Source organism: Lytechinus variegatus, chromosome 16, assembly GCF_018143015.1.
Source record: "Lytechinus variegatus isolate NC3 chromosome 16, Lvar_3.0, whole genome shotgun sequence".
Taxonomy (NCBI): Eukaryota; Metazoa; Echinodermata; class Echinoidea; order Temnopleuroida; family Toxopneustidae; genus Lytechinus; species Lytechinus variegatus.
Genome location: NC_054755.1, coordinates 4560455 through 4585668, shown reverse-complemented (window position 1 = coordinate 4585668; position 25214 = coordinate 4560455). Strand labels below are relative to the sequence as shown.

At 35.8% G+C, this 25214-nt stretch overlaps 1 protein-coding gene across 2 annotated transcripts; it reads right to left on the bottom strand.

Moving 5' to 3' along the window:
• Positions 1-239: 239 nt before the first annotated feature.
• LOC121429728 (sodium/hydrogen exchanger 9-like) lies at positions 240-25214 on the bottom strand. Of its 2 annotated transcripts, none has more exons than XM_041626924.1 (15): positions 24840-25214; positions 22790-23016; positions 18618-18695; positions 17672-17748; positions 10752-10852; positions 9749-9854; positions 8853-8979; positions 8213-8318; positions 7782-7870; positions 6772-6885; positions 5560-5671; positions 4565-4770; positions 2026-2123; positions 971-1064; positions 240-512 (listed from the first exon to the last, which is right to left on the bottom strand). In XM_041626924.1, exons 1-15 carry the CDS (start codon positions 25126-25128, stop codon positions 285-287), a joined length of 2052 nt encoding a protein of 683 aa, XP_041482858.1. In that variant the 5' UTR covers positions 25129-25214; the 3' UTR covers positions 240-284. The 2 variants fall into 2 exon arrangements, with proteins under 2 accessions (XP_041482858.1, XP_041482859.1); XM_041626925.1 differs by having other exon boundaries at positions 2026-2105; positions 24840-25213.

Here is a 25214-nt window from a genome sequence, read left to right as displayed (position 1 = left end):
TTATAAAGGCACACTTTTTGCAAAGGGTGCCTAATTGAAGTACGATAATACATGAAATCTGCATAAACAATGATTTTGTAACATGGTACAACTGAAACATCTGTTGAGAATATGGCCATAGTCTTTATTGACATGTTCCTGTAATACATGTTTCAATGGGGAAAATATTCAATGGAAACCATACTTGTGGTCTTTATAAACAGGTTGCCCTTCTATACAAGTGTTTACGATACGTTTGACTGTATTACATAACAACTCTACCTCTACATCATCATTCACTCTTGTTATACCCTGGTAGGGGCGGGGTCGTTGGAACCAATAATCCCCCGTGTTCTAAGCTGATGATCCCCCAATCCCAGGTCCCCCTCCAGCACCCCCTCATCGTCCAGCGTCCGTGGGTCCTGGTCGTCCGCTGGCCCGTTGCTTGCACCGTTGGTATCTGGCATGATGTTGACGTCATCGTCCAGGATGAAATCATCATCGCTTTCGTCGTTGACACTCGGGTTATCGTCCTGTTAAACAATAGAATTTAGAATTTTACAAGATGATATTCTAATATATCATTTAGGGTAATATCATTCATAATAAATAATTGATGAGAAGTGAGAAACAGGGTATTTTCAATTATTTATATACCTTTCTTAATTATCCAGGCAAAATTATAACAAAGTACAATAGAAACATCACACTGACACAAAAACAAATAGGAGGAAATTTAGCACCAGCCAATGCCTAATAATCAACTTCTTTGAAAATTCTGCCAAGGGGCTCTTCCCACAGAATGGTCCATATATCAAATCATATAAACAATATCATAAAACATTTGGTATCAAAATGAAGAACACCTGGAATTTAAGAGTATGTTAATAAATGACTGTAAATGGCATGGCAATGTTGAAAAAACAAAACTGACTGGGAGTCCCAGTTTCCTTTTCATGGGACACACTGTATGGTCATGAAGCGTACTAACCTGTACTGTTAAACATTCTGCAAGAGGCAAGCAGCATGATGGCACATTTTCTCTTAGATCAGCGCCCTTCTTTGTGAAGATTGGTTTTAAATACCTGATGATTGAAGGATGAGAGAATGACAAAAACATCAATCAAGCAATCAAGTTTGTGCTTCGATATTAAACTTGGGTAAGCTTTCAAAGTTAATTTTCTACATATAAGCTCATTATGGGAAAAATTATTTCCAAAATAATAAATCTGCTCAGTCGATTTGCACTTGCATGTTACATTCCAGCTGAAGATTTTATGCAGTAACCCACCAGACCCAGAACTGGAACTCATAGGAGCGTTAGAAGGCAAAATATTGTTGACTTGGCGTAACGGGCCAATGAAATTGTGGGTAGGTAGGAAGGATTTTTTTTGTCGCTTATATTTGCATTTGGTACATGAAAGTGGCAATTTATACACACACATACATACAGTGGCGTAGATAATATGTTCAAATAAATCTCCCAACATACACACGCACACTAAAAGCAATTAAAGATACTACTGTGATACTGTTTTTTATCATAATAAAACACACAAAATGAATAGGATTAAACAAAGCTCTGAAAATCTGTTATTTCATGGCAAACCAATGCAAAGAAGAAAAAAATAATTGATGAAGTTGTATTTGTAAAATACATTCAGAACAATAATTACAATCATTTTACTTGTTTGCAAAATAAACACAATATTTTCTTTACCTCTGCATACTTTATTGTATAAAGTTACTGTCATTTTATTTTAAATTAAAATACTGTTGTGCAAAATCTTGGTTAAATGCTCATAAAATATGAAATTAAACATACAATGTGACCAATTTTGTAATGCTGCATATAACCATGAACACTCAAGGCCTAACAAATAAAGATTGATCCAAAAATAGTTGGACTTGTGATAACCTTCATACCTAAGATGCAATCTCTCAAAAAGACTCAAATACAACAGTTTCATTTCATGATTTATGCAGCTTTACTGCGTAGGGCTTCAAAATGCACTGTGAGTTTTCAAATCCATCTTATCAACTCACCTATAATCAAAGTCGTACCACTTTCTAACGACCCACGCCTGCTGTTTTCTTCTCTTTAGTCGACTCTCCTGCTCTGAAATCTGGGAATAAGCCATGGACTAATTTATATCAAACCAACTCAACATAGGACAGTATTGGGACAGCAAGTTAGGTTATGGGGGCGTTTTAGGACGAAGGGGCATTCATTTTTATGATAAAAAGGCATTCATTTCACGGTTAGGGGCATTCATTTTAGAGGTAAAGGGATGGTTATTGGGGGTAGAAGGGCAGTTAGTGGGAAAGGGGCAGTTATTTTAGGGTAAAGGGCACTCATTTCAGGGTAAAGAAAAAGTCATTTTATGGCCACGGTGCATTTCAATTTAGGGTATGTGGTTATTTAATATGGAGTGGGGGCAACATTCATTTAGGGTATAAGCCATTCAAAATAGATATGGACGAGGACAAGAATTGAAAAAGGGGGTTGGCCACAGAGGGTGGAGTGGAGAGGGAGGAGTTTAAAGGTATAGGAGTGAAAACATAGCGCAAGATTGAGGGAGAATGGAAGTAAAAGGGATGATATAAAGTATGAGGGGGGGGGAGATGAAGTCAAAGAGAAAGTCAAAATGGAACAAGAACAGTGAAAAATGGGGTTAAATAAAACAAAATAATTTTATTTATTGAGGGATCCCAATTAGGGAGGGGTACCATAGATGATGGTATGATGGAGGGGGTGTGGGGAGTATGGGGATTGTGTTGTTAGAAGCAACATGAGAGGGATAGAGTTACAAGCAGAAGCAGAAGAAGTGAGGGAATAGTGTTGTAAATCATCAGGAGTAGGGGGTGAGATAAGACAGGGGTAAGAAAGGGAGTGAGAGTTAGTAAAGTGAACGAGCAATAAAAGTGGGAGGGGAGTGATGTGAAAGAGGTGAAGAGAGAATGGGAAATGGAAAAAAAAACATATTTGGAAGGAAACAAAGCACAATATAAAGGAAGAGTTGATGAAACAGGCGAGGGGAATAGGGATGAGAGGAAGAACAAGATGGAAGATGAAATGGGGAAAAAAACATGTAGAAGAAAAAATTGAAGAGAGAAGGGAGAAGGGGAAGATGGAAGATGAGGAAGAGAGTAAAGATGGAAAACATGACCAAAAAAAAGAATGAATAGAAGAAAACAAAGAGAAAGAACAGAAGGAAAATAGGAGGAAGGTGGTTATGTTTAAGCATTAAGAAATATTAGGTTATTAAGGCATAGGTATTTGGTAGGTATATTCATAAAGTTTAGCCATTTCGAACAATGGTTAAATACAAAGGAATGAAATAAATGTCAAAGATTTTGGTCAAATAATGGAATGATTGTAAAACAAGGTTGAGAAACAAGATAAACATAGGGTCAATGGTATGGGATGTTATGTGATGCATGCAAGAATTCAGGCATTTATCCGCATAATCAATCAGTTATCGGCAAAAGGAAAAAGAATTATAGCATGCAATGCAGGTTTTATGTTATTATTTTTCACCAGCCATGTACATATTCAGAAAGACAATATAATTCCATAAAAAGACATAACATAAAAAAGCAAAACAAAAATCACAAAAAATATAGAAATTTAATTTTTCAAAAGTCGCAAAACATTTGTCAAAATACCAATACAGCAGGCAATGCAAAAGTAATAAAGCACAAAATGCAAAATAAAATAAAACAAAAAGGTAACATCAAAAGAAGATGTTAATAAAAGGAAGAAACATAACAATTCACGAGCAAGAAGGAAATAAGAAAGAAAATAACCGTTTGAAAAGCAATATCAAGCAAAACAGAGGAAAATTAAACCAAAAATAATTGAAAGAGAGAGAGAGAGAAAAAGGGACAAATAGGGAGAGTCAAGAAAAGAAAAGAAAAAAGATTATTAAATACTCAGTAATATAATCACTTGTCCACAAAACAAACATAGTGCATTTATAGATGGTAAAATACTAAAATCAACCATAGAATTTCATATCTGAGCGAAAAGTTTTGCATCAAAACAAGAAAATGCCTGAAATGCACAGAATTGCAGCAGCACTTTCAAACAAATTCAGACACAAGTGAAAAATAGCCAGGTTTTACACTCTGAAAGTAAATAATCATACTTAAACACACAGCACCATGAAAAGTCAAACAAATTGTTTCAATAGTTTCTGCATGAAGAAGTACATGTAGTATACTTGGAACAGACATTTAAGAAAAGAACCGAGCACCCTTTTCGACATTTTAAAATGAAAATTTACAACATAAAGTACTCAAATCAAAGATTCATTTAAGTAAATTTTATAGCCCAATTTAGATTACTGTATACTCAGATTGAAAATCATCTGGACTATGCATTAGAAGTGTAATTTGATTTCTGTAATTCCTACAAGACACATTATCACAAACATTTTGGAGAAATTTTGATCATCATAGCATTTTTAAGGACAATTGCAACAATTTATCCATTACAAATAGAATGGTTGGAAAATCAAAGTCCAATACAATCAGTTTCTATTCATCGCAGAATAATCAAAGTGCCCTTTGAAATACTCACCGATCCCGCATGGAAAGCATTTTGGTTAGTATCGTCGTCCGAGACCCCGACGCGAATCTTAAGCCAGGCCAACATCTGAGTGGTCAGGCCTCCGCAGAACACGACCGTCACCAGAACGATGATGAGTGTGGTCGTTAGGATTAGTTCCTGCCCATAGGTTGCCTTGTTACGAATTGCTAATGCAAAAGCAATGGCCCCACGTAGACCTGGAACAGAACAGATCCATGTTTAACTTTTGATGGTTTCCATGGTGAAGAAAGAATGAGTGTAGTGATTTCACTGTACACCATGTATTCTTTTGGGGGGCATGTGTTGGTTCTGAAAAGGACCACCCAAACTCTACATTTTGACAAGTGTGTTCTTGTTGTCTTGACGACATATATCAAAGGCCCTAGGTTTCAAAAACTTTCTAACAGTTGTTCACAGTTCGCACTGAAGAAAGTATTTATTCAAATCCTTGTAAACTTCACAACCCACAACAAGAATCACAGAAATATTTTTTCAAATAATACATAAATAATATATCTGTAAAGCGCTTAGAGACATCATTCCGATGTGTTATAAAAGCACTATATAAATGCTGAATATTATTATTAGTATTAAAATACATATGGTGAGAACAATGTGTGCTGTCTTTAAATAGCTGCAGTAATGTGCGAACTGAATACTCTGGGCGAATCCTGGGTTAAGATGCTGTGGTCCACTGGATAAGCCTCTGGACTTTGAAGCGCTAGGTACCAGGTTCAAATCTAAGCCGCAGCAGTCCTTTGGCAAGACATCTACATTCACCACATTTGACCCAGGTGAGGAAAAAGGGTATCTGTATTCTGTAATTTATTTTTCATAATGCTTGCACATTGTAAAAGGTTAAAGGACTGTTAAAAGCTATGGTAATAATATAAAAAGACCATTGGAAAAACAGAGGGATGTAAGATGATAATATAATATGCACCATACAAGAACATTATAATTACTACCATTTTGAGTATACGTACCTGAGAAGAATAGCATATGTTGTACATTCCACGGAATCTTCTCTTTCCTTCCAAGATTAAGTAGAAATGATAGTGGATAAATGTTCAGTAATCTCCCTATAATAATACCAAACTGACAATAGAAAGCAAGGTTAAGAAAAATTCTTCAAGGTATGAGATTTTCTCAAGACGTCCAAAATTATTATTTATACATAACATTTACTGATTTACACAGGAGATTCATTGCCAGAAAGGGGGAAAATGGCAGATTTATGAATTAGTAGTTGAAATGATTTCCTCAAAATGAACAATGATAATATTGATAATAATTATAATAGTAAGTTCTTGGAGATGCATACATGTATGTATATGTTTGTGGAAGGTTTGTTTTAATCTTCTGTCGGGCTAATACAAGTTCTTGTTTGGAAATATGCTATTACAACAGATTTCATTCTGTCATAGTAATCAATCTGATCTCTTGAAGTGAAATCTTCCCAAAAGATCTATCACCAGAAAGTCTTGGATTTCACACATATTTGAGAACATCCAATGTTTGTAAATGGGTTGATATTTATAAATGAGACCAATAAGGGGCAATCCTATTAATCATGTTGTTTCATAAAAACTTATAAATGGGTTTACTTAACCTATATCAATGTTAATGCAAACATACCAACATCAGTGATATTCTGAAAGCTTAATGGCTGAATTCAGAACTTTAATCTTACTGCAAATCAGCAACATGTCCACTTGTTTTGTGAAATGATGTATATGTTATCATATCAATGAACAAGCAATTTTCATTGACATTTGTGACCTTTGACTTTGACCTTGACACCCTGTCTGATCATCAGGGGTCCGTAACACAAACATGAGCGATTAATCGTACATTTGATTTTCACAATTGAATGTACATTGTAGTCAATGCAATCAAACATACAAGAATGTTCTATGATGATTGCAAAACTTTGCAGGTAATAGATCATCATATGCAAAAGGAGCTGAGTTTGAATTTAATCTGTAAAGAGTTCATCTTAAAGTGAAAAGCAAATTCGTTGATGAAGCCTTGATTATCTACTTTATACATGCTGGTTGTGAATGAACACAAATAATAGTAGCTGGAATTGTAAAAGCTCCTAAGAACAAGTACAAACTGCTAAAAATAAGCCTTTTTTTGAGCTGAAATCAGCTAAAAAAATGAACTCTCACACCCATGTTTATTGAAAAGGATACAAATGCTGATCCCATAAAGCCCACACTAAACTGCTTATTAGAATGATTGAAGACTGAGAGTCCCATATAGGAGAAGATGAAACTTTCTGCTAAGAAATTCAGCAACTCAAACGTCTGCAAAGGAGAAAGACAGACTAACATATTAGTAGCTACATACCTTATTTGTTCAGCAAGTAAAAGGGCAAATATGATGGCAAAAAATAAGCTTATATTGTAAATTTTTTAATGTAATAAAGGTGCACTTGATATGGACCTTCCATTAGCCAAATTTGTCATTTCTTTATCATCAAATTTCTACAAAAAAATATGGTGATATCTGCAATTTTGAAGACATCACCAGAACAGGCTTTCAATACTCTATTAGAAAATGTAAAAAAAAATTAAGAAAATATTTTTTAAATGATATCAGCCATAATTGCCCTTTCACTTGCCAAACGACGACTTGTTATTTGAATTTTCTACTTCAAACAAACTTACAATAAGTCCTATCATTTTCACAGCAAGGGCAGGCGCAATATTCATACTTGAGGAATGCAGTATGAATATCATAATATACCCAGACTACTTTCAGTTTTGTTGTTGGGCCTAAATAGGTATGCTTATACACTAATTTGAAAAGTCCGCACAATCAACATGTTTGCGAAAAGACAGTGTGTACTCCAATATGAAGAATGGGAATATTGATGGCTTTCTACATTTTAGATTGATAGAATTAATCACAATTGTTATCAAACACAGCAGTTATAAAATGTTCAACAATGCCTACTGGAAGTACATGGGGCCAATTTGAAGTCTCCATTGATATAGTGATTACCCATTTTTACAACTTTAAGAAATTCATAACTTTCTTATCGTTTGTCCGATTTTGTTCAAACTTTCACCTATCAACTTGTCTGATTTTTCATTCTCCTCTAAAAACAAGTTCTAATTTGGGTTGTATTCTCCTTTAAATAAATCATTTGCAATCTGTAAAATAAAGGATTAAGATTGTTATTCTTTTTATACATTACCTCTTTGGTTCTTCTCTTTGATTCTTCTGATAAATTATTGTAAGTATAGTGAGCTTGCGTCACTCCACAGAACAAAACAGCAACAATACCTGAATAATAACGGAAACATTCAATGATTAAGCTGAACTGGAGTAGTCACAGTAAACAAAGACTGAATTACAGTTATAATACAATTTCGGTTCACATTTTGGCACTTAATGTTTAAAATTTCAACAATTTCATATGCCCCTCCAAACAATCAATTTGTTTTTATATCCTTTGCTTAAGTTTGTTATATTAAATGTGTACACAAGGTGAAAACAAATAGTTTTACTAGGAAAAACATTGGCCATGAAAAAGTTCATTTTCCTTGCTGACTTCATTGATGTTCCTTCAATGTGAATGGTTTTAACCAGATCCTGTAAGGTCATTGTATATTTGTTACTATTTACCTGTTAATTGTGCAGCTTCAGCCATGAGATAGCAACTATATGACATGAGAGTGAATATAGCTGTTTCTAATAGAGGGTGATCTCTCAAACGAGTAAATTTCGTAATCTGTAAATGTGCATTTGTTAAGGATTATAATCACTGTCAAATATTCACATCTCAAAGTTGTTTACTGGTAATCATTTTTTTTTAATTCATTCAATCCGTAGAAAATAGATACGAAGTCAGTGATTTTCCTGCCATTCTTTTTTAATGGCCCTCATCTATCTTAGGTAGTATAAGAGCCTGTGTAAATTTCAAATTCATTTAAACTTTTTTTCATTTCAAACATTAAAAAAAATAGCTTGGAAAAACTTGTCCTCTCTCTCTCTGCATCATTTTATTATAGTTTATTTCTTGCAAACTGCATTTCAACATAAATATAAAAAGGAGAACAAAAGGCAAAGAACTGTTTTCAACTTTCAAAACCATATGGGAATATGATAATAAATCACTGCTGACAAAAATCATGTTATCGAAATCTCAAAACTTATAACTAAACAAACAAATACAAACACCATAATCAGTGTCTAGTCAAGAGAAAAGAAATTGGGCTTTATTCGGGCAGCCAGGTATTCTTGCATTTGCATGATAAAAGGATACAATTGCTGTAATGATGCCCATGGCGGCGCCCATGGCAAACGAACCCATGAAAATTCCTGCAAAGAGGCCGAGCGATTTGAAGAAACCGCCTGCGCTGAAAGCCGTATCTGAGAACTCTTCTACTGTCCTGTGGATTAGAGGAAGAATAAGATATTTGACATCCATGACCTTTGACCTCCCCCCTTCTCCACCCTCAAAATAAAGTCATTATGTTTCTGTCATACTAACAAAACAGATCCCAAACTTTCTAATGGTATGTCATTGGTAAGAGCATTTATTGGTTTGGCCAATGTATATCACTACGACATTTAATATTACTGTTTCTGTTTCATGCTAGAATCTATGCAAACACAATTTAAAGCTCTTCACATTTCATATTGAGTTCAGTATGATAAAATGGAGAAAGATTCATGAATTGCTCCTGCACCACAATCGAAATAATGGTAATTTGCAACAGTAATATAGCTCACTTTGTAATGATATTTTGAAGTACTATTACAATGATTTGAATTTATATACTCCACTGAGGAAAGTATAAAACAAATCAAGTATGGATTTTCCCGATGTTATAGCTGAGTGCCTTCAGATTGAAGGGTCTGGGCATTCACACTAAAGACAACACCGTTCGAGACAAGTCCCAGGACAGTCCTGTGATTGTAGCAGTGTTTAAGGCCACTGTGAATACAGTACAAGTCTGATTATTTGAAACAGACAGAGGATTTCAAATCTAGTCTCAACTCTAGACATGGCATATATTTGTTTAAAAGTCAAAATTGAGTATGTGCTTGGACTAGGCTTTTTAAACTACCATGGTCAGACACCTATAAAGCATTCAGCAATTTCTACCTCCCATTTCCTACACTCGGGTAAAGAGCGGCAAAAGTGACAAACCTTACCTTGTTAATACGATAGCCACAGCATCGTTGAGAACACTTTCCCCAAAGACTAGAATATACATATCCACATCAACGTGGAGGTCATGGAATACTGCTAGAACAGTCACTATAACGATAAAAGTATCAACAGAAAAAGTTGAAAATGATATCATCACATAGATATTCAGGGATTATGAGAGAGAGATGAAAAATGAATATAAGCTTATACATGTATTCCAAATTATTACAGAACTTCTTTTCAACTAATAATAGATAATCATTTGCATAAATACATGAATCAAAGTTTACCATTAAAATATTTGGTGCAATTTTTCATCTGAAGTGGTCATGGCAACAAAATAAATAAATAGGTGAATAATCAAGGATGCAGATCCAATGTCATATTGTTCAATAACAATAACAACAATGATTAACATTATTTGTATAGCGCTTATCACAAAACATGTCTCTAAGTGCTTAGCAAAAAATAGAACGAGAGAATGAATTTCAGCAAAAAAAATAAGTAATTGAATACTTCACAGAAGACTGTGAATAAATGAGGGGCTCCATGTGCGAAGGAAAAGGCTATTTAACAAAAAATTAGGTTTTCAATTATGTTTTGCTTTAGATTTCCAGGTTTGAGATTATGATTATCATTCATGGTGTCTTGTAAAGTGATAAAATAAATATTTTGTCAAAATCACAAATTATATCAATCATTAAATGCTTTAAAACCATTTTAATCAAGTGTTCCCAGAGGAATAAAAATAAATGTTTCTGGATATCATAAATATTACTTATGTAGCAAAATTGAAAATTGTCTCATCTTAATTTCTCAGATACTGGATTGTAGTGGTTTCATATGGTACACCATGTATTCTACTTACTTGAATTCAAATCAACTTTAAATGCGTGTATCTCAACCCTGTTTTCAATTCAAACCCTCTTGGGATGGTTCGTGAAAAGCATGATGTCAATTTCTCACTCCACCTTACTCTTTGAATCAAATTATTTATCTTCTTACCTGGATCAGTTGCGGAGATTAGAGCGCCAAAGAGAAGGCAATCTTGGACGGTAACTCTTGTTTCTTTCATGACTACAATTACAAATAGATACATGATGCCACTGTAGAAACAGAGAAAAAAGGACAGAGTGAGAAGTGAAATAAACAGTCCAGAACTGAATATAGAGTACCGAAGTATGACGTGATCAATTTTTTTATGTATTCTAGTATTTTTGATAATTGATTGAGCATGACATACTTCCACAACCAAAAGTTGATGGGAATCGGTCAATGGAGCCCCAAGATATGACCTCATAAAATACATAACTAGCCCAAGTGGGGGCACGGACGGATGGACAGGGGCAACGCTTAATGCCCCCTCCGGACTTCGTCTGCAGGGGCATAAAAACAGAGGTAGGGAAAGGAGGTAAAAGATGGAAATAAATTGTGTGAGTGACATGAGATAGCGGAAAGCGGATCTGGATCAATACATGTAAAGTAAGCGGATGCTCTTAGGTATATATATACATGTAGATTGATTGCATAATGCAGTTTATTCAGCCTGAGCATGTACGATCGCTATCAACCCACTTTATTATGCAGTGTGAGAGGTATGGTATACATGTACCACCAGCAGAATAGTGAGTCAAAAATTTTGAGGGCGCCAGTGAGAGAAGCAAGCGAGAGAAAATTTAGACATTTTTTATGCAAAAATCTAATTTTGTGAGAGATTTAACAGAATATTCAGAAAGACGTATCATTCTCCTCTTTTTCTTGGTCCCGGAATTCTTTATTTTACTTGGGGGAGGGGGGCATGGCCCCTAGGCACGCCCTCCGATGATCTGTATGCCATTAAGCATCTGGTGTGATGGGACCTCCTTATTTTGAAATGTAATTTACTAATTTATCATGCATAGTATGCATTTCAATGAAAACTGAACTGAAAAACACACACAGTAATACATTTTACAGAGAAAAAAATGGCTTTGAATATTTTGTCAAAGAGCCACCCCCCCCCCCTCAGTCCAATCTGTATCCCAACTACATGTATCCCTTTGTGACATAAAAAAAAGACATTTTCCAATACATGTACACCCCCTTTCCCAACTACTAATTCTAATGGAGATCTAAAGCAGTTGAACTTCATGTTCATACTACTGTACAAAATGTAGGTGCCAGTGTATGCATGAATAATAACTATGTCTCTAGTGTATACTGCACCATCCTTCACCACAGATGATTTATTGCAATCATTTCAAATACTCTATATCATGCACTTGAAATGGAAATTTATTCAATTCAGTGCACAAAAAAATTAAAACAAATATACGGGTAGAGCCATGCATGTGTCTTGAGCCGTATTGTATGTTTTGGCAAACTGACAATTTCATTTTGGATAAAAAATGTATTGGTGGCTTTCTGTCAATGTTTGATGATCATGTTTGTGTGATACATGTACCAATTGTATAAAGTCGACACTACGATGGTTTTAAACACAGAACAGAACATGTTGGAAATATTTTTAATGAGTGGTTAAAATAAGACTATTTTAAAGAAATAATTGTGGTGATACACATAGAGAAATAATTTCAAGAGATAATTGTGGTGATGTGTAGGTAAATGTATTCAACAACTACATGGTGATAGGGCGGGCACCTCCCCCCCCCCCCCTGGTCTACCTTGATTACAAATATCTGAACATGTAGTGTGGAAAGGATATGGGGGACAGAGATAAACACATACATTATACTAACAGTAGAATCTGTGAGATTCAATCATTCGTGATATATTCACAATAATATAAATTTACATCGTACATGTACATAGAGCAGAAATAGATGATGAAGGAGAGAGGTGGTATGAGAAAGGAAAGGATTGATTACAACAGATGAGAGAGGAAACCAAGAGAGAAAATTAAAATTGGATAAAATGAAATATGGGACAGAGGAAGTAGATACTTCCACTTTATATCAGGTTATTTCATAATCCTATGCATGTCATCCTGAAATCATATCTAACTACAGACTGTAGACGTACATGTTCATAAAACCTGCAACACGTTCTGCTCCAGTTTTATAACTCAATTTTAAGCTGAGGCAGATGCAACAACAACTGTGTCTCGGCCATATGCACTCGGCCTTAATTCTCAATCTCTTTGTATATTTCCTCTATCCCATCCAGTATTGCAAACTAGAAATAAATTGAAATATCTGTGAGGCATGTCCAAAACTTAATAATAAGGGTTTTCCAAAATGAATCTTATTCCTTTTATTTCCATTCTCTCAGACCACAATAAAAAATTGAGATGACTCATGCCTATATTTGAAGAAGCCCCTTTGCAATGTACACTGACTAATGGATATCTGGATGCATACATGGAGGTCCAATTTGACCACAAAAAGAGACTCAATTCATAGCTAGTTGTTCTCACTACTATCTATAAAGAACTACATGTATTGCCTATTAATTAGCTGACAGTGACAATGTACAGTAGTACAATCTTACATCAATAATAACGTTCTCTACATGGTAAAATGTACATAATGTGATCATGCCTTTTCACAGGCTGTTTCATGATTTATTATTTCAGAAACTAAAAACATCAAAAAAATAATTAAAAGAAAACAGGATACAAACATGTACCATACTGTACATCAAGTGTAGTAGAGTAAAATTAACTAGTTTTGTACATGTAGCTGCTAGATATAAGTGGACCCAACATGTGAATAAAAATATCCACACGATATATGTAAAGAGCTGCTTAGAGCATACTGATAAATGGTGCAGGGTAAATAGAAATTAACAGTCAAGGATAATTCCATAGAAATGCTTCTTTTTTTAAAACAATTTTGCAGTATGGGATGGTTTTGTAACAAATTCTATCAAATTCTAATCTGACGAGATGATCAGTTAAAATTAACAGGCAAAATCTTTTTTTTTTAAGGGGGGGGGCTACTTTTCATAAATTACTGCCTAAATCTGCAATGATGGATAAGCTTATACGCTGTGATGAAATGGGATTTTCCAGGGCTTTTTTTTTTTTAGTTTCCAGGGCTATTTGTAGCATTTCAGGGGCTACATGTAAATCACCACAGCCCCCATATTTTCCCTGAATATGTACAATTGAAAATAAAACAAGATGCTGACTCACAAATTATGCATTTTTCCTCAGTCGCTTCTGGTAAAAAATAAATGCACATGTGTGTGGAGAAGGACACATGTTAACTGTAAATTTTATCACTTTTTTGAGGATTCTTTCTAGTTACTGATCTTCTGTCTACAGTGTGTCCTGGTGATCATTTGGTGAAATTTACCAAATATACATGTAATTTGAAACATGTTTCATACATGTAATAGCAGTATTAAACCTACTTCCTTAATTTTTATGTCAAAATCTATTAAAGGGATGGTCCGGGCCGAAAGTATTTATAGCTTAATAAATAGAGTAGAATTCACTGACCAAAATACCGAAAATTTCATCAAAATCAGATAACAAATAACAAAGATATTGAATTTTAAAGTATAGCAATATTTTGTGGAAACAGTCGTCATGAATATTCATTAGGTGGGCTGATGATGTCACATAGATCTCCACTTGTTCTTTTGTATTTTATTATATGAAATTTATTCAATTTTTTTTCCTCCAAGAACCAGAAAAATTTGTTTGACAATTGATTTAGTGCATTAGATAATAATTGCTGCAAATTATTTCATTATAATGGAGACATATTATTCACACAAGTATGAAATAATGAAAAAATTATGATTTTATGTATAACATAAGAAAACGGAGAGTGGAGATGTGACATCATCAGCCTACCTAATGAATATTCATGACGACTGTTTTCACAAAATATTGCTAAACTATAAACTTCAATAACTTTATTACCGGGTAATTGTTTTCTGATTTTGATGAAATTTTTGGCATTTTGCTCAGTGAATTCTACTCTATGTATCAAGAAATAAATATTTTCAGCCCGGACCATCCCTTTAACTTTTGTATTCTACACATTGCTTCAAAGATTCAACGAAACAGACACACACAAAAATGCCACATACCACAAATATCAAAGAAAAGCAATATGTATGTACTATACGTAGGCCTAAATGCTATAGCCTCCTGTTTTATGAACATAATTTAGCTAAGCTTATTATTTTTGAACAAATGAGTTCAAAATCTGTCTTTCTCAACAAAATAAGCAAAAAGTTAAACATTGATCAACAATTAACACTGCCATCAATCAATCAGTCAATCAATCAATCAATCAATCAACCAATCAATCAATCAACCTATCAAAATCAATAAATAGATGGTATTGTATCCAACTAAAAGACAGGTCCATTATTATTTGACAAATATGTATTTATTCATTATTAATATTATAAATTTGCACACAATACTGATTTTCCATACACATGTATATATGCTGTAATAAAAGAATCAATCCTAAGCCATGTGCGGTCAATGACCATGTAACATGCATTCTCCCCTTCTCTGTACATATCAACTTTCCATTAATTCACAGGACCCTATCAACTCATTATGTGATACGGGATTCTTATTGGACCTCACTTTATTAAGCAAATATGCTCCACTAAAAGGCCTTCTCCAGATACTACGTACAGAATGAAGATTGATGGCAAAATGCAATTTAATTGTCATTGCCCTCAGACATGACCATACAGGTGTACTTTAAAAAATGCTTCTTTTCTTTTTTTTTTCTTTTGGGGTGGGGGCTGAATTTTATATATACATCTAATGCATTGTGCACTATACAGGTAGGCCTATACATGTATGTCATATTTTTTACTTGGTTGAATATGTAGGTCTATTTGGCATATAACAAGGCAAATTTATTATTCATCCACATCCAAGGAAATTTGATTACAAATTCTGATTTTGCAGAAATACAAGATTTAACAGAAAAATACTAGACAGTCAGAATGTTTTGATCAACTGTTCTGGTCAAAACCCCTCCATAAAAGACGGATGTGACTGATGAGGGCCGTCTGCACCAGCCTGAGTTTTCACATTAGTGCCCTCTTTCTGATCCGGCAAATTATCCCGATGTGATCAATCTCAGGATTATTTGTAATGAAGACGCAATGATTGGAATAGTTCCCTGAATTAATCTCAAGATGGCAAAATAATACTACTAAGTCAAGTTAGTATTATTTGCAAAATAGCATGCTATTTATGAATTATCCCACTAATTCGCAAGTGCAGACGCACTAGGGATTATCTTTTCACGGCATCACACCATATTGCATCCACGCCTCGCTCAAGCATGAATTGCTCTTCTTGCGCTTGTGGAGACGGGTTTCTTGAATATCTCAAGATTAATCGAGAAGAGGGGTGATCGGGCTAAAATCTCGAGATTGAGCAAACTCAGGCTGGTGCAGCACGGCCTAACAAGAGGAATGTCATCAGTGGGAACATTACTCTTGCAACTGTAATTACTTTACAGGCTGTCAACTTCTTACAGTGCTGAAATAGGCACATTAGGCAACGAGGATGTGCTTTGGGTGTAGCACTGACACACACACACACATGTATTATGGAACACATGATTGGTTTAACAGTAGTGAATGTTCTTGAGTGTTCACTGCACAATACTGTTTAAATAATTCATTTAATGCCTTCTCACATGCATCAACAATATCATTTCAAGCTCAGTTGCACTGTTAGAGATGCACATTATCAACTTGAACGATGATGACTACTGACGTCATCTTCATGAGGCCATTGTAAAATTTTATTGTCACCATCGTCCTCCTAATCCCTGTCATTGCCATTATTAACATATCATCACCTGATCACCACCACTATCATAATTATCATCATAATCTTTATCAATGTAACCATCATCATCATCATCACCATCACCATCATCATCATTATCGTCTCAACAACATCATCATCATCATAATTGTCAGCATCATCGCCATAATCATCATCATATTCATCATCACCACCATCACCATCATTACTGTCTCAACAACATCATAATCGTCATCATCCCATCATCACCATCATCATCATAATAATCATCATCATGATCATGGCTCCATCATTATTGTCATCACCATCATCATCGATCCACAATCACTCATTAAAATCAATAAAACACAAACATCATCATCATTACATGTTTGTTCTTCTTCATCATCAATAGAGTCATTTACATCCCCAATGTTTCTATCATTTTCACCACCATCACATATTTTCTTCATTCCTAATCAATATTCTTAAGTTATCCATCACAAATATGCATATCATCATCTTCATCTAATCCTCATTGATCATCTTATATTACCATTACCACAATGATAATAAAAGTTATCAATAACAATAAAGATTATCAATTCTTATTCTTATCATAATCCCATATTTACCATCAATGCAATGTATTGATCAAACATCTATCATGCATCATTGAAAAAGAAAAGGTTGTGTGTAAACTGGAAAGTGTATACATTTAAAAGAAAATCATAATGAACAATGTCTCTTGCATCTTTAACAATCAACACTATATCATCCAATATAAGCAGTATTAGACACCACTTTTACACAAATAATAGAAAAATAATCACAGATAATTTGGGACAAGATTGATTTCAGCAGGTACGAAATAATTCACAAATGTTATTTCATATTAAAACCCAATTTTAGTTAAATACACTTTTGGAAAAAATGAACAATAAAATCATTGGATGAAAGATAAATCTACCAAATGCCTTAACAATATTCAAATAAACGTGAAACCTTTGTATTGGGAAAACATGAATACCAAGCATGAACAAGTTTGAATTGTGATTGATCCAATCAACTCAAAGTTAGGTTCCTTGAGCCATCCACAAATATAAGCCATTTCTCCTAGAATCTTATTTGGCAACCATTTCAAAAGTTTAATAGAAAGATGCACTGGACTGGAACTTACCCAACAACTAAGAAGGATATGGCTGTTCCAGCAAAAGCAAATGTGAGGATAGATCCGAGGTTCCGAAAGAAATGTCTCTGGTTATCATGATTGGGGATAGAGAGGAGAAAAAATTCTTAATAAATCACTTAGTCCCGGGAATACATGAATGAGAATATTGAAGTTATAATCATTTTTTTATCAGTAATTGGAGGTATAAATTTAATCATATTTGCACTAAAGTCATCAGGATGCTGCCTTACAAAGAGGTCGGGGGTTCAAACCCCAGCCGCGTCAGACCAAAAGACGTTAAAAGATTGGAGATGCTGCTACCCTGTTTGGCATTCAACGATTAAAGGGACAGAGCCTCGTCGATCTGGAGCTGCACGGTGGCTGCCGGGCCCACGATCAGTTAGGCAAAGCAAATTTTCGGAGTATTTCATTTCATGTCTATTTTGAACAATAAATTATGGATTTTCATTTTCATCGTGATTGATCCAATCAACCTCCACTTTATGGAAATCCATCATTGTCATAATTTTTCAAATTTTTCCAATTTGCACAATGTCCTTTGCAACAAAGAGGAAGCATACTGAATTGCCACGACAACAAAAAATGCATCAAGACACATGAAATCTGAAAAAGTTTTGTGATACAGGGCTCAGATATTTTGTCACCTTCTTATTCAGTTGAATTGAAGAATTGAAAAAAATTCAGTTTCCCCTCACGGCCTCAACATTTCACTCTCCAAAAAATATAATTGTAAAAAAATATCAAGACGGGATTTAAAATGAGAAAAATATCGTAATTTGAATATGGAAATGAGAGGACCTATATGTATTGAAATCAAATACCGATATGTTTAATCAAGGATTCCTCTTTGTATTTGAACACAGAAAAAAATAGATGGCACTATTAAAAATTCTGTTACAGCAAGAGAAAAGGAGAGAAAAAGGTAAAAACTCACTCTTTTTAAGCTGTATCCTGCGTAGAATATGATTGGTGGCAGAAGGATATTGAAGAAAATCTCTGGATCAAATTGCAGCTGAAATTCAGAAAAAAAAGTAATAATAAATGTAACAGGTCAAAATGAACTGTTTATTGAAAATTCATATACATGTATTTTCATTACTCTTAATCATTTGTTTGTAATAGATGCCTTCACAGGAAGTGCACAGGAATTTAGTAGAAAGTAGAAATGTTTAACAATCTTCATGCTTTTTAAGAAGTATGATTCACACTCTTTCTGGGTAAGAGTGATGCTAAATGGTCTGGGTCAAAACACCACATTCCAGAGCTATGAGCTTGTATGACGTAGATCATTATGGTCAAGGCTTAAGGCCCTATCTCACCAACAGAGACGTCACCGCGACAGTCTCCAACTTATCAGTCGCTGCAGTCGCGGAGACGTCTCGGAGGCAAAAATGGCTTGCGCTCTCACCAAGGAGACGTCTCGATGGAACGTTTGAAATATCATACACCTGACTTGGAGCAGGAGGAGGGATATCAGCACGCGTTCAGTCACGTGGTTTCTGAAGTGGGTCAAACAGTGTGAAGAAGTGTCGCGGAGACGTCTCCGCAATGTATTATAATTTTTTTTGGTCTCCAGCAGGTCTTCGCGATGTCTCTGAGACGTCTCTGAGACATCGCGGAGACATCGCGGAGACATCGCGGCGACGTCTCAGCAGTCGCGGATATCATTTAGTCTCCGAGACGTCGCAGCAACTGATGGAGACTTCTCGGAGACGTCGCGGAGACTAGAAACAGTCTCCAAAAATATTAAACATGTTTAATCTTCTTGCGACTCCTCGGAGACTCTGTAATTTTCATGAGACGTCTCAGAGATGTAGCGGAGACGTCTCTGCAACTAGCAAAATTTGTAGTCGCGAACTAGTCGCGAACTAGTTTCAAGCCCAGTGAGATACCCCCTTTAGCATCTGTGAATGGAGAGTGATAACTGCATAAAAGGGAGAGAGGATTTTACTCCAATTCACTCCTGCACTGCACCCCATTCATGGGGCAGGCAGAGAGGCTTCTTCATTTTCGGGTCAGAATTATAGGTATTTGACATGACATTCGTGTAGCGGGTGAGGCTATCACGAGAGGAAATATGGTCCTCTAGGCCAGATTGCCAGGTTTTTTTTATCTCTTTATCTTTTGTTCCTGTACTTGGAAATTTTGGAATTTTGTATATAACGACTCATCAAAATTAAACGAACCGAAACACAAGGAATGGTGTCGTGTGTCATCTTTCTGCATCAGTTTCCGCGTGTTACAAGTGGCGTTGTCGGCAGGATCGATGTTCGTCGTTGGATACAACCATGTTCAAACCCTGACAATTTGAGGAGCTCATCCGTCTGTTGTACATCTTAAATTTGTAAATATGAACGTAGCTTTAAGATGTATTTGTGTGTGTGCATAGTGTGAATGTTGTAGCCAAAATGTAGTTTGTTTGAAAGTAATATGAGGCTACAATGTATTTGATAGGGATTTATACTAGTGGGAAGGTATTTTATGAGATACCCTGTAAGAGTTTTCAGATCAAATGGCTTTGGTCAAGGGAATACTGAGTACTGTTCAAGGTTCATTTTGTGTTGTCATGGTAATGCTGTGTTTTGGAACAGTCCATGCCCCCTTTCTTATGTAATTTTGGCTGGTTGGATGGGAACCACACATTGGGGTGTAGGAGGCCAGAGACACCAGTATTTTATATGTTGATAGGAGGAAGTACAGTATGTGCAGAGTAAGCTCTGGGTTTGGCAAACATGATTTACTAATGAATAGTTGAGGCGTTTCTTTGTCTGATACTTGAACTTTGTTAACTTTTTAATTTTTGTTTTGGGTCTTGATTAGTATTCGGTTTAATTAAGTTATGGTGTGAATTAATGATAATTGTTTGATCCAGAATGTGTATTTGATAGTTTTAGGGGCTACTTTTGAAAAAGTAGGGGGACCCACGTGTTGATGAAAGTGTTTTACTTTATGTGTCTGTGTGTTATAATGGTTATCATATTGTAATATGCTGATCTTTCTGATTTGTAACTGGGATTTGGCTAGGAGTACTGCTAGGTTTAGTCAGGATAAAGTATCAATGTTAATTTCGAGAACCTCAATCTGAGACCGGGATTGCATTAGAGGAATACTGGAGTGACTATTGGGGCAGTAAGGTTTTTCTCTTTACCTTTGTTTTTCTGTTAACTTTCGAGGCCGGAAAGGATGCATTGGTAGTTGAGAGAATTAGTCAAAAGTTATGAGATTTTTCAGTATGTTATATTGGTGAACCATTGTTCCATTGGAAATTGCTAAGATTTGGGGGAACATCTGGTAATTGTTGTTATTTGTTTATTGTCTTGTAATTCTTTAACAATTTGGATCAGCTTAAAGTATAAGTAGGTAGGCCTATATTTTGGGAGGTTTAAGGATGACATTGTAGTGATTGATTTACTGGCTATAATTATATAATGGTCTGTTATTCGTTGAGATACATGGATTGTGAAGGATTATGTCGATAACTAAACAATTGGTTGATATAAACTCTGGAGCTGTTAGGAACAGTTAGGAAGCACTTGGAATGTTAATGCTAGGAACCTCAACATGAGACTAGTATTACATAATAAGGAGTGTACTTGAAAACTGAAACAGTTGAGTTTTTGCACTAGATATGTTTTCTGTGTTTATTCTCGTCACGAGACCAGGAAGTTCATATTAGTGGTGCGGGTTTGCCAATACCATGTTATTGCCGAGATTTTTTATATTCTGTATCGGGTGATTATATTGGGTTTATATATTTAGTGTCATGATCAATTGTAAATTGGTTTGTTCTGTAACTGGGAACAAGTATCTCCGGGCAGTGTTATCTAAAGTAGGACTTTAATTTGTAATAATTTTGGTATAGTGAGTGCCGGGACGTCACTCAATTAAGTAGGGGAGTATGTAACAGGTCAAAATGAACTGTTTATTGAAAATTCATATATTTTCATTACTCTTAATCATTTGTTTGTAAGTAATAGATGCCTTCACAGGAAGTGCACAGGAATTAGTAGAAAGTAGAAATGTTTAACAATCTTCATGCTTTTTAAGAAGTATGATTCACACTCTTTTCTGGGTAAGAGTGATGCTAAATGGTCTTTGGGTCAAAACACCACATTCCAGAGCTATGAGCTTGTATGACGTAGATCATTATGGTCAAGGCTTAGCATCTGTGAATGGAGAGTGATAACTGCATAAAAGGGAGAGAGGATTTTACTCCAATTCACTCCTGCACTGCACCCCATTCATGGGGCAGGCAGAGAGGCTTCTTCATTTTCGGGTCAGAATTATAGGTATTTGACATGACATTCGTGTAGCGGGTGAGGCTATCACGAGAGGAAATATGGTCCTCTAGGCCAGATTGCCAGGTTTTTTTTATCTCTTTATCTTTTGTTCCTGTACTTGGAAATTTTGGAATTTTGTATATAACGACTCATCGATATTAAACGAACCGAAACACAAGGAATGGTGTCGTGTGTCATCTTTCTGCATCAGTTTCCGCGTGTTACATAAAGATAAGATAATACTGGTACATTAAGTACTGTTATTGCAGTCCACTACAAGCAGTCCTCGCAGGAGGGCAAAGCAGTTGTAAAGGTATGCATGTGGAATAGAATTTGACAAGCTACCTGCATTTTGCAATATTTACATTTCATTAAATTCTATTCCATGTGCACAATATTTCATAAGTGTGCCCGTCCAATAGGGGCCATGTAAAATGTTATAAATGCAAACAATTATCTAGCTCGAGCAAAGTAATTTGATGCAAGAATAATTTTGGATTATTGATTTAGGATGACTGGAAATCCGGTCCCACTTTGTTCAAACTTCAAGAAAACCTTTCAAGACTTCTCAATCCCAATTTTTGCAAAGTTGATAGCTTCACAAACAGATAGAGTCTTCCATTTAAGACTGGCTTAGGCTAGCCCTTAAAATGTTGGAATAAATACATATTGTGCTGAGAAACAGAACTCTAGTGTATCAAGTTGCAAGGAAGATTGGGTTGAGGGTGGACAATGCAAAGATTTGTGTAAAGTGGGGAGGGGTAAGGATGACTGATGCGAGTGTGAGAAGAATATGGCCACCCCCATTCAATGCGGAAAAACTCACCTTTGCACCAAAATCTCTAGACCTGGCCTGAACCTGCCCAACCACACTGTCTCTGATATAGAGGAACGTCACGTTGGCTCTGTTAGCTCCATACTCCTCGTACGTAAGATGCAAGTACATGTCCATGGGGGCGTTGACTTCTCCACAAGATCCCTTCTGGGTGTACACCATAGATGCCTCTCCATTGCCCTTGGATACATAGTAAACTATAACTCCAATTATCACACCTGTTAAGGAGAAAGATCCACAAGGTTACACTCTATACCCACTCTTATTTCTCCAGATTGATATCCAGAGTCTAGACATAACAGCGTCTTACCAAAGTTTTTCAGGCAATATTTCATATCTAAAAGCCAGGCAGGTCAATATCACAAGAACATATTTATCTGGGGTAACGTCAACCAGGTTGACTTTTGACATGACAATGACTTTGGACCCGCTAGTGTGAAAAGGATATATATGTCAGTGTGTATTCCCATTTTTTTCCAGAATAATAATCGCCTCCCTTCTGTTACTGAAAGACTGCACACACTATCACACAAAGAATATTACTACTTGTCAAGAGGTCCCAAGAGGATTTTTTCCAGGATTTATATTTCAAAAGTTAATCCAGAGTCCGAAGTCAGCTGCATGATATGGTCTTCAATACTTTGAGAAAACTAAAGACAAAAGAGGAGATCTTTCATTGATTGTCCAGATATAGACGGGTGAAAGCCTAAAGAAAACAAATGTCACAACCACAAATATTTGACATACACTCTTAGAGACATATATAGGTCTGGTTTTGAAACTCTTAATTTTTTATGCCACAGTACATGTATAGTGGCTCCCTCATCACCCTCATGCACTACATGTATGTATCATCCTGATTGCAAAAACAATTATTCAAGACGTGATTATAAATAATCAAATTTAATTGTGATTATAATAGTTAGAATAAGTCCTACTACTTATTATTTATAATCACGTATTAAATTCTATTATTTGTGAAATGATAATTTTTATCTATAAACTGTTCTTCATAACGGCATCGCTAATCGGATGTATGTCATGTGGTTCAAGGGTCAAGCCTATTGTATCAACTGGGCGTTGTGGCGTGCGCCTGTAATCCAAGCTGTGGGGAAGTTACAAATTGATGCAGAGATTCAAGGTTCGAGCCCTGGTCATGTCTTTCGGATGGTGACGTTAAAGGTCGGTCCCAGACATAAATAATCATATCTGATTGATACACATCTGACAAAACTCAAATACACACACACCCTATTGTATTTGCTTTGTGTACATTTGGATCGAGGGATCTACACAAATCGGTCTGGTATAAGAAACCTTCATTTTTTTACATTTTTATTGACCATTTTTTAAAACCTTCCTGCACATTAATAAGCGTAGGAATGTGTAGAGATTAATACAGTCACCACAATAATTAATGTGATTTTTATATTACAAGATGGATTGGCATTATCGTGATATTGGGAACCACCGTACACTTCAGTCACACACACGGTTCCCTATTTCCACCTTCATTCACTTTGTACACAAGTGCGCATATACAAATCAAAGAGTGGTTCCTGAAAGCACAATTTGGCCAATGGATTTCCTCAGGAAATCCATCTTTGATTTGGTCAGTCTCTTTACATGACCGGCGCCTTGTTGATCAAGCTGCTGCAAACAGTGACTAATAGCTAGTTATTTTACCATGCTGTACTGCAACTAAACTTAAGGGGCCTGCAGTTCTCCGGTGAACGGAGGAATTCAACACAGAAGAAGGGTTCAAGACTCCATGATGAAGATGTATATCATCATGCCATGGAGTCCTCAAGTCATCAAGACTAAATTTTCATCAAACTTTACTTCTACTACTACTACGTACTACTAGCTTCTCTGCCTTCCCCTTCCATGCCTTCCTATTAAAATCATCAAGATTTAATTTCTTATTTGACTCCACAATTGGCCTTTTTTAATACGTTTTTCTACAATTTCAGCTCCAATTCCCGCCCCCAGGCTCCTCCACCCCCCCCCCCCCCCGCCCGACCCACTCCCATCGACTCACCGTAGATCATCGCTAACCCCGTCTCGTGCATAAACCTGAACCTGTGATGCTTGAATAGCCATGTTGTGAGAATGGTTATCACTAACAAGATCAAAAACAACAACAAATTCAACGAGTCCTGCCGATGCTGTTTCTCCACAACCTGCTCCGCAACTTCTCCAGGATCAACCTCGCAACTGGGACTAACCGTTGTTGTCTGCGATCTTCCATGATCCACCCACAACAAGATGTTCCAGGTTGTTAGAATCCATCGAAAGCACCGACCCCGGATGAAATTGAAAGTGGCCATGTTTTCCCCGCGAGCCAAGGCAAAAGGGGGAGGAGGTGCCACCTTCGCGAAAATGACTTGTTTACTTCCGGTATTTTCATAATCGA